General features: G+C 28.3%; 1 protein-coding gene across 4 annotated transcripts in view; it reads left to right on the top strand.

Moving 5' to 3' along the window:
* Positions 1 to 7,143: 7,143 nt before the first annotated feature.
* The window catches only part of LOC100166535 (G protein-activated inward rectifier potassium channel 3), a 32,148-nt gene continuing 22,902 nt past the window's right edge, over positions 7,144 to 16,389 (top strand). For 2 of the 4 annotated variants that reach the window (XM_003246619.4, XM_003246618.4), the window contains exon 1: positions 7,144 to 7,891. In XM_003246619.4, coding sequence (XP_003246667.1) covers positions 7,659 to 7,891 — 233 coding nt within the window. In that variant the 5' untranslated portion in view covers positions 7,144 to 7,658. Of the gene's footprint in view, positions 7,900 to 9,002; positions 9,293 to 16,389 lie in introns of those variants that run through there. The other 2 variants (XM_029488247.1, XM_029488248.1) reach the window with 2 other exon arrangements.

Here is a 16,389-nt window from a genome sequence, read left to right as displayed (position 1 = left end):
TATTTCTTCACTTTTTAATTTATAAATTGTAAATCTATAATAAACGAAGTAATTATAAATTCAATGAAACTCGTTCTAAAGTTATATTTTTAAAAATGTATTATATACAGTCGAGACATGTAAGTTGTTACAATGTGACATAAGAATAACAAACATATTATATTTTATGAAATCATAAAATTATATTTATGATTTACAGTATGTTAGAAAACTTAGAAAAACTACTTATTAAAACGTTTTTTTTTTTATATATTGTTTGCCTTAAATGTTTTTTACTATTGTTCTTCATCTACTTTTACAAGAAGAAAAAAAATACTGGCTGGTCGCCTAGTACTGTTTTATTTAGTATTTACAACAGACAAACACACGAGTATTCAAATAAAGAACATCATTTTTCTTTTGTGTAAACGTACCTACGTAGGTATCTTAAATAGATTATTTTGGCAAAAACACGTGAAATATATACCTTAACTGAAAAATGAACAATGATGTTTCTGGTTATAACATTTAATCAAACCCATCTGAAATACGTAGTGGTGCCTATTAATAATTTACACGGTTAAGCGCTAGAATCTGAGTAAGAATTTTTTAGAGCCGTTCGCGGTTCGCCCAATAAACGTGCGTTTGACAAAAAAAACTCATCAGAGTAAAACAAATAGCTTAATTCTACATCTCAGAATCTTACTTGTTGAATACAATATACGTAAAACAATATATTTGTTGTTAATATCAATAAAATATAGGTAAATAATGAGATTTTAGTACCGGCTACTTTAAGATATAGAAGGTAAGTGCCTAATTTAATAGGTAACTTATAGGTACCGGTATGTACCTAATATAGATATAGAATTGTCAGTTTAGATACATATTATATAAGTACCAGATACTAAGAATATACTTATATAGTTATATATTATTCAATATCAGAATACCTGAATATGTTATATTATAATGCAAAATTTAATTTGTGTGGATTATTTCGCATAAGCCGTATATTAAAATATAGGTAGGACTAGGTACTCCATTTATGTATCCGAATACGGATCATTGTGTTACGATTCTATAATTTACTGTTACATATTTGTATTGTATTTCACTATTTCTATAACTTTAAAAAAATATATTATAATTTATAATTTAATTTAAAATTTAAAAACTATAAACAAAATTTAATGTAGGTATACAATAATACCATGATTTATGATAGACCGAATCGTTTTAAATATTTAAGGATTCAAATCAAAATATTAGTAGAAGGAGCGACGACCGTAGGTATATACTATAACTATTTAGGTATATGTAATATGTATTATGTTGAGTGTATGTAATATAGGTATTAGGTGCATAAATAAGAGAATTTTTTTTTAAATATTATTTAACACAATAAATTACACAAACATACTTATTAGTTATTACTATTATAGTTTGACAACAAAATACTTTAAATTGAAAGTCATATTTATGTACCGAACTATGTATGTAATAAATTTATTTTTTACTTACATTATTATATTTTTATCTCGTCAGATTTTTTAATTAATATATGATTTTCTAAAGAAGAAAATCATTGTATGTTCTATAATAAGACAAATCTATAATTCGTGTCACCAAGCATGGATTGTAAATATTGTGTAATATTAAAAATTTAAATTTAACTGTTCTATAGTTCATAAAATGCCATTTTGGTTAACCTTATTTTTTAATGTTTTACAATTTTCAGACTTATATGATATGCACTATCTACTCTTTTGAGTTTATTATTTGAATCTGTCGTCATGATTGAAATGTGAAACGCAATTTTTTAGTAATGCGAAAAATTAAATGTTGTTAACTATATCCACCTAATAACAGTAATAAAGTTCATTTTGTCATGTAGTAATAGTATTTAGGTATTGGAGTACAACTGTTACAGATGGGGTGGATTAAAAAAATTATATTTCTACAAACGAAAAAGTGGGGAATGATACTACATTTGTAGCATAAATAAAATGTATATGGTGTAAAGAGTATTTTACTATTATTTGTTCAAAGGTCGTCTATTTCAAAACGTTATTGCCATTTGCCATATTATAACGCCGAGCAAAAACTTTTGTTTGACTAAAAATCATACATAAGCTTTATTATTTTATTAGAAAACGAATCCATCTATATATTTTTATAATTTTATATAATTAGTGTAATACATTTAAAGAATGTACGATGACGGAACAGATTTTCTATTGAATGAAAAAAGTATCCGTTTACATGTCTTCTGCACATTTTTATATCAAAATCTTATAGTTATTAAGGACTGTTTTTTATAATACTCATATTTTCCAATAATAATATTTTTAAATATCACACTATAATATACAGATACTACTCAAAACGAATTGAAGAACACTCAACTATATTATGTTATAACTTACAAAACTAGTACCTAAAGTTGTATTATTTTTTTAAAATTATTATAAACTTAAATTCTTTAAATTCTAAAATTTGCGAACTTATTATGATAATATATATATATGTAAGTCTAAAAAATTCATTGTTAACCTAAAGTAACTGTACCTACCTATTTATAAGAAAATAAAATTAGAATTCTTCTGTTAAGAAGACCCTGAAGCAAATGACAATCCAAAATTAAAAATAAACTTATATAAATGCAATGTTCCATATTATATATATATAATTGAGAAACTATGAGGTTGTGTACCTACGTTTAATGAATTGTCTGTTATTGTTCTGAATTAATAATATATTGTGTATGCAATGAATATTGGTTTTCTTTTAACAGAATCGATTGCTTTGTTCAACCCATGGAAAAATAATACATAGAAAGAATTTTGCGTAACTTTTAGGAACTTCAATCGCTAGTAAAAAATGTATGTATGGCTTTACGCTAAGCTTTTTTTTTATTTTCAGGAATTAAACTTATGGAGAATCTTTTATTACATTTTTAAACTTGAGGTGTTAAAATAAAAAGATGTTACACATTTATTACCTACAAAATAAAATGCTATTGATGAATTTCAAAATAGTAAAAATTTTAACTTAATATGATTAAAAAAAAATTGTGACCGTATTTTTACATTATTTAATTGAAGTATGAATACATAATAAGAAGCCATGTATTTAATTTTTAAGATTTTTAAAACAAAAAATTAATCATACGTGAATTGAAAAAAATTCAATAATTGTAAACATCTATAATTAATATTAAACAGGTACCACAAAATATTTTAAACATTATATCATGTATAGTATAAATTATGCTAACATAAATATTTGGTGGAAATTTAAAGTTTAAATTTAAGTTTATATTTTTAAATTACGACAAAAAACAAATATATTATTTCGAAAAATCAGTTTGCTTAAAAATCAAAAATGCCTGTTTTCCATAATTTTTTTTCCTAGATTATTTTTAAATGTGTTGGGGCATTTTTTACTTCTGACCTTTACCGATTAGATCCAATATTTTTCTATTATTAAAGTATTAACCACCCTTGAAACATCATTTTAATTAGGCACTCTAATTAAAGATACAAAATATACAACTATATACCTATCTACATAATATTATCGCATTTATATTATATAATAAATGCGATAATATTATACATACCTACCAACACCAACCGTATTATAATTTATAACATAGTGTATAATATAATAAATAATGATAAACATATATGATAAAAAATTAATAAACATCATAAGAGTAAGTAAATATTTAAAAATATCAAAAAGGAAATCACTCCTCGTATCCACAATTATCGGTTTTAGGTGCATAAAAATATCACCCTTTGTGCACCAAATAGGCTATAGCTATGTTTATATAAGTATAAACTCGATGTGGAAATATTATAGATTTTATATATATACGGTGAACGTAAAATTTCATGGCTTAGTTCCAATTTGTACTAACATTTATTGGTTTTATTTAAATATACCAGTTTACGTAATTCACAAACTTTTCACGCCGGCCGATGATCCACCGAACAGCCGTGGTCAAAAGAACCAAAACAGTAAAGCGTTTCAACATCTTATATAGTATCGGTGAGAGCTAAACTAGAAATCAATTTATCAAGTATAAACCGCCAAACTAAACGTGATTATGATATTTACAATACTCGTACAATATTGTGCAAATATACAATGTGAATTAAAATAATGTATAGGTACCAATACCAATTGTCTATTATCAGCGATCCAACGATATAATCTATACACAGTCGAGTCTTATTAATTAAAATCGCAAGGGAAATAAAACTAAATTTTACTTTTGTATTTTTCGAGTTATATGATACCTCAAAGGTTCAAACACAATTTAAAAACACTCTAAGAGGCAATATAAAATGTGAGTTATTGAGACTTGACTGTATCTATACCACCTATACAAATTATATGACCCAAGCATAGACCTATAATTATAAGTCTATGGACCCAAGTACCAAGGTACATAATAATCGGTGCCGTTACAAGTATTTTGGCAACAGAAGTTACCGCCCCCTTCTGTATACTTTATTACCTACCACCTTTTACAAAATAAACCATCATTATTATTAATGTTATTTTTTTATCCCGTCAAGAAAAACCAAAAACGTTTTAGTTACGAGTATAATATTATAAAATAAAAGATATTATAGACAGGTGCTTTTATTATGTGTTTGTGCTAATATATTTTCAAATTTGAGAAATATATTGTTTTCAAACGATGCATTATTATTCATTGACATTTTTAACATTTCGATTAGCCATTATAGCCTTATCGAAACGCCGTCGAATAATGTTAAATATTTGTTTTCATAGAAAACCAACCCATTTAATTTTCAAAAATTCAACAATATATATAAAACATATGATTCCCATCGCCTTTACCCTAAAATGCCATTGATAATATTTTTCTCTTTGCAGTACCTATTTATTATTCACGTTTTTTGAACCAGCAACGCACCTATCTATACCTAAATATAGTAATATATAGTAATACAGACATATGGTAGGTATAACATACCTATATAGTATACATAGGTACCTATATATTATATTGCCTTATCATTAGTTTAACCGAATAATTTCTTTAGTATTCGAAACAACCATAAACGGTACACGATGATTTACTTATGGCAATCAGGCAATCTAAAAGTAATGTAATACGAGTTTTCAAATACGAAAAAAAACTAAAACAATCGGCTGCGGTGTATCAATACGAATAATATCAATTATACTCTGGTTGTATTCTGCATCTTTGCAAATCATTATAGGTTCTACTATATTAGTGTACATCAATTTTAAGCATCTATATCTTAAAGTAGGTACCTATGCTATATGCATATTAATATATTATTAAGTTCTGTACTATAGCTAGAGTACCTATAGACTGTAATTTATTATTAATTAATATTGCGGTGAATGATGAGTGATTTGGCGAGTACTACCTAAGCCCTCGAATTATTGAATTCGAATATGCATCACTACAATATAATATTTGACATAATACATTTCAATTATATGTTTTAATCGACATAATCGGAATAATCCGTGGCTGCACACAGTACAAAAATAATAGAATGGAATAATAGTGATGAACGATAACGGTCGTAGTTCATATTATTGTGATAATATAGGTATTATCTAAGTATCTAACTTTCAACCGAAACGTGTCTCCGTAATATAAACTAATAATACAACTTATGCGCTCGATTCTTTGCAGAAATTGCTGTTTTGGGATCTTCCGCATCGGTTACCATTTTGTACGTCACTAAATTTGACTGAATAGACGTATTATATAGTTATGAATTATTGTAATAATGTGATGCACACCTATTATACCGGGTTAGGTGGAGGCGTCTCTTGGCACTCTCTCACACACACACATACACATATTATTATACTCGGAGCATTGACATGTGCATATACCAAATATAATAGACCATTTATAAATTACTAATATACTACAGCAAAGAAAATAGCAAGTACTATATTATTATGTTATATTTGTCGCGTTTTCCCTGAAAAATGATTTTCCGGTACCTCGTGCCAATATTATACTCAGTATTTGTTTGGACCACTATACAGTTATTCGCTTAGGTAATATCTATATAACATATGAGACACATCCTCTATATTTTTTTTAGTTCTTTGCAGTTTACGAGGAGTTTTTTATTTTCTTGGTACATTTATATCATTCATGTAACACGTGTTGTGAATATTTTATAATATATGATTTGAAGTCGTTATTGTTACAAAATGCACAACACAACATTTCTGAAGAAAATATAATAATTTTTTTTTTAAGCGTAAACATTTTAAATTACAGTTGTTGATTGATCTATTATAGAAAAAATTGTATTAAACAAATTTGAATCTTATATACATTCTAGGTACTCATATATTTTTAGTTGCACAAACAAAAGGCAATATATATACATTATTATGTATGGTTAGAATAACAATAATATTTAAAATATTGATAAGTGGCGTGTCATGTTGTTATGTAACTTTAAGGGGGGCCTATGGAAAGATCGTCTCCCCTCGCTGGAGTTAGGATTTTATTTATAATTGTATCTATAAATATAATATTAAATTTAGTATGTCAAATTAACATTGAATAAAAAAAAAAAGTTGCACCAAAAAGAAAAAATAATAAAAATTCACCATCTCTTACCTCGGTTACTTTTCAGATACGCCACTTGGTGATTGTTTGCCTATTCAATGTGAGATTTATTTAAAAAATAATTAAGTCCTCCCAAAGTTCGATTAAATAGTCCACCTGGCTCCTCTACAAATGGTAACACATATTATATCCGTTACAAATATAATATAGAATGAAACATAATAATTTATATTGTATGCCATAAACTCATAACAGTACTCGTATAATACGTATTAAAAATTAAAAGTATATATATATATTATTAAATAGGTATTAAACACACTATATTATATAGGTACCTATATAATACTTACTATATATAAATATATAATTATAATAATAATATATTTCGTACGAGCTGGGCTGGCTCTATTTCCCCCCCGACCACTTCCAGTCAGGCGGGCGCGCGCACACTCTCGCACGCACATGCATATACGGGGGCCGCCGCTGCCGCCGCCGCCGCCGATGTTAGCCGTCGGCTGCTGCGCGAATCCGTCGCCGCGCGTTATTAGTGTACGTTAATCTCGGGTCGACGGTCTTGTTAATCCGTTCGTCACGTCGCGTGTACATGTGCACATCACACTCACACACACACACACACACACACACACACGGTCGTGATGTTTTAGAATTTCGCGACGTCAAACAATAATAATAATAAAAAGAAACCGTTTATTTTTTATTATTAGGTATAATTATTATTATTGCTTTATGAATTATTATTATTTTTTGTCGCGATGAACGGCCGGAAGAAGACGTCGTGTCCGTCATCGTAGTGCGGTGTCACGGCTGCAATAATATATAATAATAATAATAACAATAATTATAATTATTTTTATTACGATATAGTTCGCGGTCTAAGTACCAACGTGTAGTGCGTTCACGTGCGTGCGTGCCAGTTTGTGCGTGTGCGCGAGCGCTCCCCGACCGCCGCGTGCAGTGTGAATCGCGCGTGGAGGCGGACCCGCCGCGTCGGGTACGCGGTAAATGCTCGTGGCCGCGGTCGGCCACCGGTTGCCGGATGTCGACGCCATGGGAACAGCTGATCAGCTCGACGATGACGCCGACCACCGCGGTGGCGGTCAAGCTGGCCGTCACGGACGAGCCGCCAGAACCGACGGATCCTAACGGCACCGTGCTACCCGGCGGTTCGGCGGCCTCCACCAGCACAACTGGTGGCATATTCGGCACCCTGCACAGGCACATACCCATACTGTCCAGGCTGTCGAACAAGTCCGACAAGGCGCACTGCAGGTTAGTAGGTAACTACATACCTAGCACGTTCCCATTACACGTAGCCCTCCTCCACGACCTAACACCTTCACGAAACTTATTATTATCCTTTTCCATTCGACGGTTTTGGTTTGATTTGACGAAATACCGTATCTATCCACAGCTGTTATTTTATTATGCCATGGAGGAACTTTTATTTTTCTGTCGATATATTTAGTATGATTTTTCTGGTTGAGTTTAAAACCTAATAATTTTATCGTCGCCCTCTCATTTATTCAAGGGCTCTTTTACCGATTTCAAACCCCATCCTCACATTTTAACTCTAACCTTCATTAGCGCGGCGGGGAGGGGGGGAGTTGAAATTTTTGATCATAAACAAGGCTGTGGTTTTCTGGTTGCAAAACAGCAATTATTAAGTTACATGTTTTTGGGGTTCATTAATCTGACGTTTTAATTTACACCACATTTCAATAAAAATTTATGAAAAAAAATATGTAAATTTAACCATAAAGATAAACTCTAAATATTACTGTAAGGTGTAAAAAGGTTTATTGAATCCCCACAATATCCACATTATTTAATGTTAAAATATTTTTTATAAAGTTACATTAAAATCCTAAAACTAGTTAATCTTTCTAATGAATCAAATCTATAAAAAATTAAAAAACAATAAATAATAATATGACTCTATGAGTTTCAATATTCGTCATGACTGATGAGTGACGATGAATCATTATGTACCTTTATATATTATTTATTAATTTATTATTTATATTACTCGTCTTTGTATTACTTATTTTCTTTTATGCGGTAATACTGTCTAATAAAATACCCAACATTAATACATGGACATATTTGAAAATATTTATAGAAATATAAATAATGAATAAATATTTATTTAATCTACGAAACATTGTGTAATAATGCGAAAAAACGATAGTGGTTGGTTTTAAAGCTGGCGCATATGGCTGTAAAACAATTTCAGTGTTACATGTTTTGAACAGTTTATTGTTTATAATAATTAATAATATTATAATATGCATTTCATAAATCCTCAAGCGATATATTTTTTTTTGCCATACTGCACATTTGTGATGATAGGTGTATTATATTATAGTGATTGATTTGCGTCAAGTGAATTGCGATTTGATAGTTAAATCATGCAGATTGTAAAACCGGAAACTTGTCTAACCGTCACTATGGTGTGTGATGTAATTTACTAAAACACGACGACAGTGATAGTGTTGCATTACAATGAATCTAACGCTCTCCCCTTTTTTTTTTATTATCAAATAACACCTATACTGTAATGGTTTATATAATTTAAGATATTTTATTGATCCTCAACTAGAGAAGTGTTGTATTATTTCGTAAACCAACAATATGTGCTTCAGTTACAAAGTATCGGTACTCGGTTCACAGGTTAGTTGTACCTATATAGTTATATTTAAAATCAAACAAATTGTCAACAGCCAATAATACAACCAGGCTATAATACATTATATGAACCATGGAAATATTATAAAGAATCGTTTTAAATCAATTAAATAACCGATAACTAATATTATATGGTACCATAATATTATTTAATCTATATATCAGCCAGAATATTGTTCACTTAACATTTTGATTTAATTTGAATATACAAAATGATACGTTTACAATTTTTTATGTTTATAGTACCTTTCCACGTTTCAAAATTTAAATACAGATTTTCCGTGTTCATAGTAGGTACAGTGGGGTTTCCTTTGAATAGCTATTTTTTTAACAGGGGTCACCATGCTAATCGTATCTTTACCGTTACAATTTAAATATATTATGTATACCTACTGCAGACGAAGCAAGTAATTTTAGATTCGAATTAATTTTTTATTGAATTTGAAAGAATCATCTTCCGTGTTTCATAATAATAATTGACTTCTGGACGACCTAGGGTATAATAACATTATATCTATAAGGTGGATATTACGAATTCCGTTGTGACGTTGATTTATTGTGTATTGTTTTTTTTATTATTATTATTTATTAGTAGTAAACTCATTAAATTTTAAATTCGTTCTTCAGACAACGTACAATTTATATAATAGGTATACATGAACCTGCAGTAAAGATTTCATTGTTTTTTTTTATATGTTCCTACCTACTTTTTATCTTTATTTTTTTTTTGAAAACGTCCAAAGTATAAATTTCAGTGACATTAATGATGTGTAAAATATATGAATTTTACATAACGCGTTTCTTGATTTTTCAGGTCATTGACACATGTTAGTGCCTATATACGCGGTTTTCAGTTAAAAACATTAATTTATTGCTTGGAGAAATAATAAAATTGACACAAAAATGTACATATAAATATATAATACAAACCTCTATATTATGTGGTTTATATAAAAAGTGATCATCTTAATCAAAACACTCATTATATGTAATCCTATACATTTTTTAATTTTTGTAATAAATAATTTTGTGTAATTATGTTTATGTTTATGTTTATTATGAATATCTACTTTTTTACATATTCATGGCGATTTTTTATTTTTTTATATATTACATGTCAAGCTGTTAACCTATATTTTTTGTTTCATATTATTCTGAAGCAAAAAAAAAATATATTAATTATCACAATCATATACCAAATAATAACATTTTATTTTATTATTTCAAAAATACATGCTATTATAAGTAGGTACTTCAATTTTTTTTTAAATATTTGTCTTTTTTTTAAACACAAACAAAAGAGTTCTGTTATTAAAATTATCACTTTGTTTATGATTGTACTATTGTAGGTACCTATGTAATAAAATAATAACTTCTCAAATTATATTATAATATACCTATGTACCAAATAGGTTCATGTTTTACTTAGATTGTACCCAACAATAATTCAAAATTCTTTATCCAAGTCGTGTTGTACCATATTATTAAATTATTTTTATAGCTAACAAGTAACAGTAGGTACATAATTTTTATTTAATTTTTTTTTATTATTATTCTTAGTTGTTTCACTTTTAGGTTATAACTTATAATTCCCCACCACAATTATCTTAACCGTGGTCTTTTATTTTGGCGCAAACCATATATCATGACATCTCTTTTTTTTATTAGAAACGAATTTACTATAATATAATACGAATAATGTCTCTATAAATACATAAACGCATACTGTAAAACACCTCAAATAAGTAATAAATGAAAATAAGGATACACGTGATTATATCGTATAACTAACCATAGTGTTCATCATACATGCCATGTATTACATGGTATACAGTTTATACAGTATATACCCTAGGTACCTACTAATTGTGGGACTCAGGCTTACATAGAATATTATGTCAGATACATAATTTGATATACATCATAACGATGTCCTCAACAATAGTTCTTTATTAGGTTACACAATTATAAATGATTCTGTTACATGTGATACATCGCCGTTTTTCGGCAGGTCGAACGTTAGATTGGATCGTTAATTTAAAACGTATGTTATAACTTAATAGTTATCTTACGCCTGCTATTAGTTACCTAACAAAATGAATAACATAATATTATTAGGTATTATGGCTTTTATAAATTAGGTAGGTATAGTACATGATATTTAAATAGGAAAATAATAACAAACAATAATTTACACTGACTATAATAGGTATACTGACAACACTGACACATTTATAAATATACAATTTCAGAATATTGTAAACTCTTAAAAATTTAACAAACTTACTATTAATAAACTATATAGGTAAGTTGTACATTCTTATATTGTTCACATTGGTTTTATAAATGGGTACTTTTAAGAAATTATAGCTGCAAATTATTTTAAATTGTAAAATGAAAAAATAATGATTATAGTAGTCATTAAATTTCAATTTAATTACTTCTTTAGATAATTAATACCTTTTTATCATCCTTTTATTTTATGAGGACTATATCGAATTCATCAGATAATAGACAGTAGGTACTTACATAATTTGGTTTCAATTACAGTAATGATTGGGTTATTAATTATTGATATTTGATGTCTGTAAACATCTCGTTATACTCATACATATAGATGGGTAATAAATAATAATAAACAATAATAGTATTAGAACTTAAATATTTTTTCTCCTTCATTGAAGAAAATAAGAAATTATTTAAGTATATTATTTTCACCAAATACTATATGTACGAAAATAAAAATGTACAACTTATAAAAGTTTAATTGTATAATAATAAATTGATCAAATTTAAAAAAATAATAAATGTAGTTATCTATATTCGTAAAATAGTTTAACTGTTTAAGTCTAAGTATTAAAAATATTTTAATTATTATAATATTGTATAAAAAAATTATATTACTTTTCGTTAGATATCATTAAGAATAAAAGTAGGGAACCTTAAATTTAAAATTGTCATTTAAGATTTGTAACCTGCTAGCTAACCTTATAGTTTATATTTAGAATTTACTTACTTGATTAAACGAAAAACATGATTTATCGGAAAGAGATACAGTTACTAATTACTATCTATAGAGCATATTATACTGTTGTGTGTAGTCTAGACATTGTAATAGTTAGGTAGGTACCTAACGTATAAAACGTTTAGTATTAATTAGTATTTGCTTTCAAATCGATAAGTTATATTTATTTTACAACAGTATAGAAATATTACCGAAAATTTGAATGTATTTGAATTTGAATTTCGATTTTTTTTTATGATATAGGTACCTACAGCAATAACTGGGCGTCTGGGTTCAAAAATATATGAGTGTACAATTGTATTTATTTATCATGCTATAATGTCAGTTGCAGTCTGAATACGTAACTCATATGTTGCACACAGTGGCATATTTACGGGGTGATCAAGGGGATCAATCCCCCATAGGTTGTATATAATATACAACATTTTTCGGAGTCCTAACTTAAGGCCTCTAGCTTTAAAAGCGGGGCTACTAGGTAAAATCATACCCCCCTTCCATGACAAAAACTTAAATATGCAACTGGTTGCACAGCGAATTTGCAGGTCAACACTCGCTCGTTACCAAACAAACCGCAAAAGCTCATATTGTTACACCTCATAATTGATAGAATGAAAAAAGATGTCAATCTCAAATAACATATTTTTAAACAATTAATATAATATATATGTTTATTTACTTATTATAATATGTGATGGCAGATATGAGTGAATATATTACAATAACATAGGTACCTATTATATTATAATATATTATTGTAGACTTTGCTCTTGCCGATTGCGCTTTGTGGTCAATAAAAAATAATCAACTATTGAATACCTATTGTATTGGCGGTCAATATGTATATAGTACCAATTATATATTTAATCTGAGCTACGAAAATATAGATTTTTTATCACCTTTGTCTACATTTATTAGGTATGTATAATATACTATTGATTATCCGTTCACTGAAAATATTTAAGTACCTACACGTTTCATATACCGATTTCCCACGTACATGAATAAAATATGACGGTATATAATGTGATAATAATTATATACCTACCAGTTTACGATTTCTAATTAGTAATTTTGCTCTCTTGTCTATACGACCATTGCATGGTTTCGGTTTTGTTTTTAAACGCATCAGTTTGTTTTTTATTTACATTTTTTAACGACTGCTGCAGTTGTTTCCTCGCTCTGTTAGTCGTTACATTGCAGACTGCAGAGTCATAATAAAATTACCATACGTCATATTATTATTACATGCATATTCCTTGTGACAAACGTATTATACTAATGAGTAATTTGTGTCAAAACTATCGCCCCACTTAATGGTCGCTCAAAACCCATCACCATTAGTTCACATAGTTAATTTTCTCTCATTATATCGCTATTCGATAAGTCAAGTGCTGAAATAAGTATATAACTTTCCAGTATTAAGCAATAATGAGATATTGCTATTATAAGATATCGCTATTATAAGATCTCGCCAATTATAAGATCGATATTTTGTTAAAAATGTTATGTCAATATAGATTGTAATCATATGATAAAGTTGCAGATTGACATGTAGTTTATAGTGAGTTGCTATAATAATGTCATTCACTATCTTTTAAATAATATGACAAATTAGAACGTTTTGAGCAGGTCTCCATTAAAAAAATTAAATCCAGTTTAGTGGCCCACCAATGTGCCACCCGCCATGATTATAGTGTAATTTCAGCTGCAGAATTACAGCAGTTATAAATATATATATATATACTATATATGTTACAAAAATATAAAACATACGATAACATTTTATACTCCATAATAATTGTCAGATGTAAATTATACGTAGGTAGCTAAGAAAAAAGAAACGGCTCTTCGTAAGTTTTTGAAAACACATGAGATTTTCTGTAATTACAAAATTTTAAAAACAAAATAATATTAGGCTATAGGTTAGCTACGTGGCGAGGGCATTAATTTTACGTTTTCAACGATGCTGGAAATTACGGCATTAATATGGCGTATATAGGTAGATAAAATTATTAATTTTCATTCTATTATAATTATAAATTTATTATTCTTTATTAAATGAATATTTTTTAAATACCAAATTATTTATTATTTGTTTTTAATGCTGTATTATTTTTCAATTACCTAAGAAATTATTTTGAAATTGTAAAATAAAAATAAAATATAGCCACAATATTATACTTATTTATTCATCTGCCCTAAAATTCTTTTTAACCTAATAAAATTGTTGGGCCACGGCCCACGGGCCTGTATATAATGTACTAGACATCACTATCGCTGAGAAAGGGTTAGCATAATTTACCACACACGTTTGCGTGTTCTGCAAAAATCTTATATCATATATCTCACGTGTAAAAATGTACAAATTACAACACATGTAGAGTATTTGTAGACACATAATATGTGTTCTATCTTTTTATGTATACATACCTACCCTCTTGGCAACGATGGACATTAACAAGTTGTCGAGTACAGAGTTTGGTTACAATTAATTTATTTCATAACTTTTGCTTCAACTGATAACTGCATAAAATCTAATATATTTTATTATAAAGTGTTATTGCTTGTTATAGCAATATAACGTTAACTTGATGAGTAGTTTTCAAACACAACAAAGAGTTATTATTGATAATATTTTAAATATTTATTTTACAATAATGTGGGTGAAAAAAACCGTCTATAGTTCTATTCCTTTAACGCTAACGAAATAATATTGTATATGATTTATATAAATAAATGACTTTTCGTTTTACCGACTGTCAGGTTTAATGTAATATAATAATATACTTAACAATATCATACTATTATAGGTACCGTTTAATATAATATATTGTGCCGTGCGTGATCTAGCGAGTCGCCGTAGTGATGGTGCGAGTTTTTCTATTTCGATGAGCCCCTAGGGGCTCTTTCCTAGCTCAAACCCCCATATGAATAATCTGTTGACCGATTAACCGGCTTGAGCCTCGGGACTCTAAAAACAACCTTTGCGTGTTTCACCACAACGAGTCGAGTCGTGTGATTATCTTTGGGTAATATTTACATATATTTAGGACGTATCTATACTTATCATATTATCATATAGGAGTCTGCAGTGTCTAATAAAATATAATAATGTGCGTGGAAAATACAATTTGTGTTTCCAGTGGTTTTCATAAAAAAAAAAATGTCACCTTTATCGCTTAGATAGTGGTATGCAATATCTGTAAACATATCATAATATGCGCATAGTGAGTATGTACTGTATATAGGTAGTAACTAGTAGTAGTAACTATATACACGTCGATCTGTATTCTTTAATATCTTATAACAAACGGAAATAGGGCTACAATAATTATGTGTTACGTAAGTATTTTGTTTTTTCTTGCCTAATCTTCGGCAGACGATACTATAATTTATGGTAAATGGGTATTATAACAATATAGCCTATGGGCACCTACTACTTATTAGTTGATATTATACTTAATACGTGCATATTGTTTATATTAAACTGAAGACAACGAGTAATCGCGGGTAATGATTATAGGTTTGCCGACAAGTCACACAACAATAACGATTAAGGAACATAAAAAAAAAATTAAAATAATGTATTTATGCGATCAATCACGAGTTTATATTATTTTACATACCTACATCGTGTTACGGTGTGCGTGTCACTTTTAATCATTGCCGTGGCCGCTGCAGTTAGATTGTTTATACAGGGTGATTTGCCAAGCATGCTTACCCTCAATTTATCCTTTAATCATGGCATCATCCATAAATTTAAATTCACATTTATTTAATTTTTTAGTGGGTAACCCTATAAGTAATAAAAAAAGTTAAAAAAAAACATAATATTTACATTTACATAGATTGTTTATGCTTTTTAAGGATTATCGTGTAGCGATACAATAACACTCTTTTCTCTGTTATAAATTGTTGAGTACATAGTTAATTTTTTTTGGATACATTAAAATGTATTGTATGTATCAAAATCCGAATTCAAACGAGTGTTAATGTTTATGTATCAATGATAATGGACCACAATAATAGGTTTATAAGCTTATTTAATGGGGGCTAA

This window comes from Acyrthosiphon pisum, chromosome A1 (assembly GCF_005508785.2).
Source record: "Acyrthosiphon pisum isolate AL4f chromosome A1, pea_aphid_22Mar2018_4r6ur, whole genome shotgun sequence".
Taxonomy (NCBI): domain Eukaryota; kingdom Metazoa; phylum Arthropoda; class Insecta; order Hemiptera; family Aphididae; genus Acyrthosiphon; species Acyrthosiphon pisum.
The sequence above is the reverse complement of the archived record's forward strand: the minus strand, read 5'-3'. Positions and strand labels throughout refer to the sequence as shown.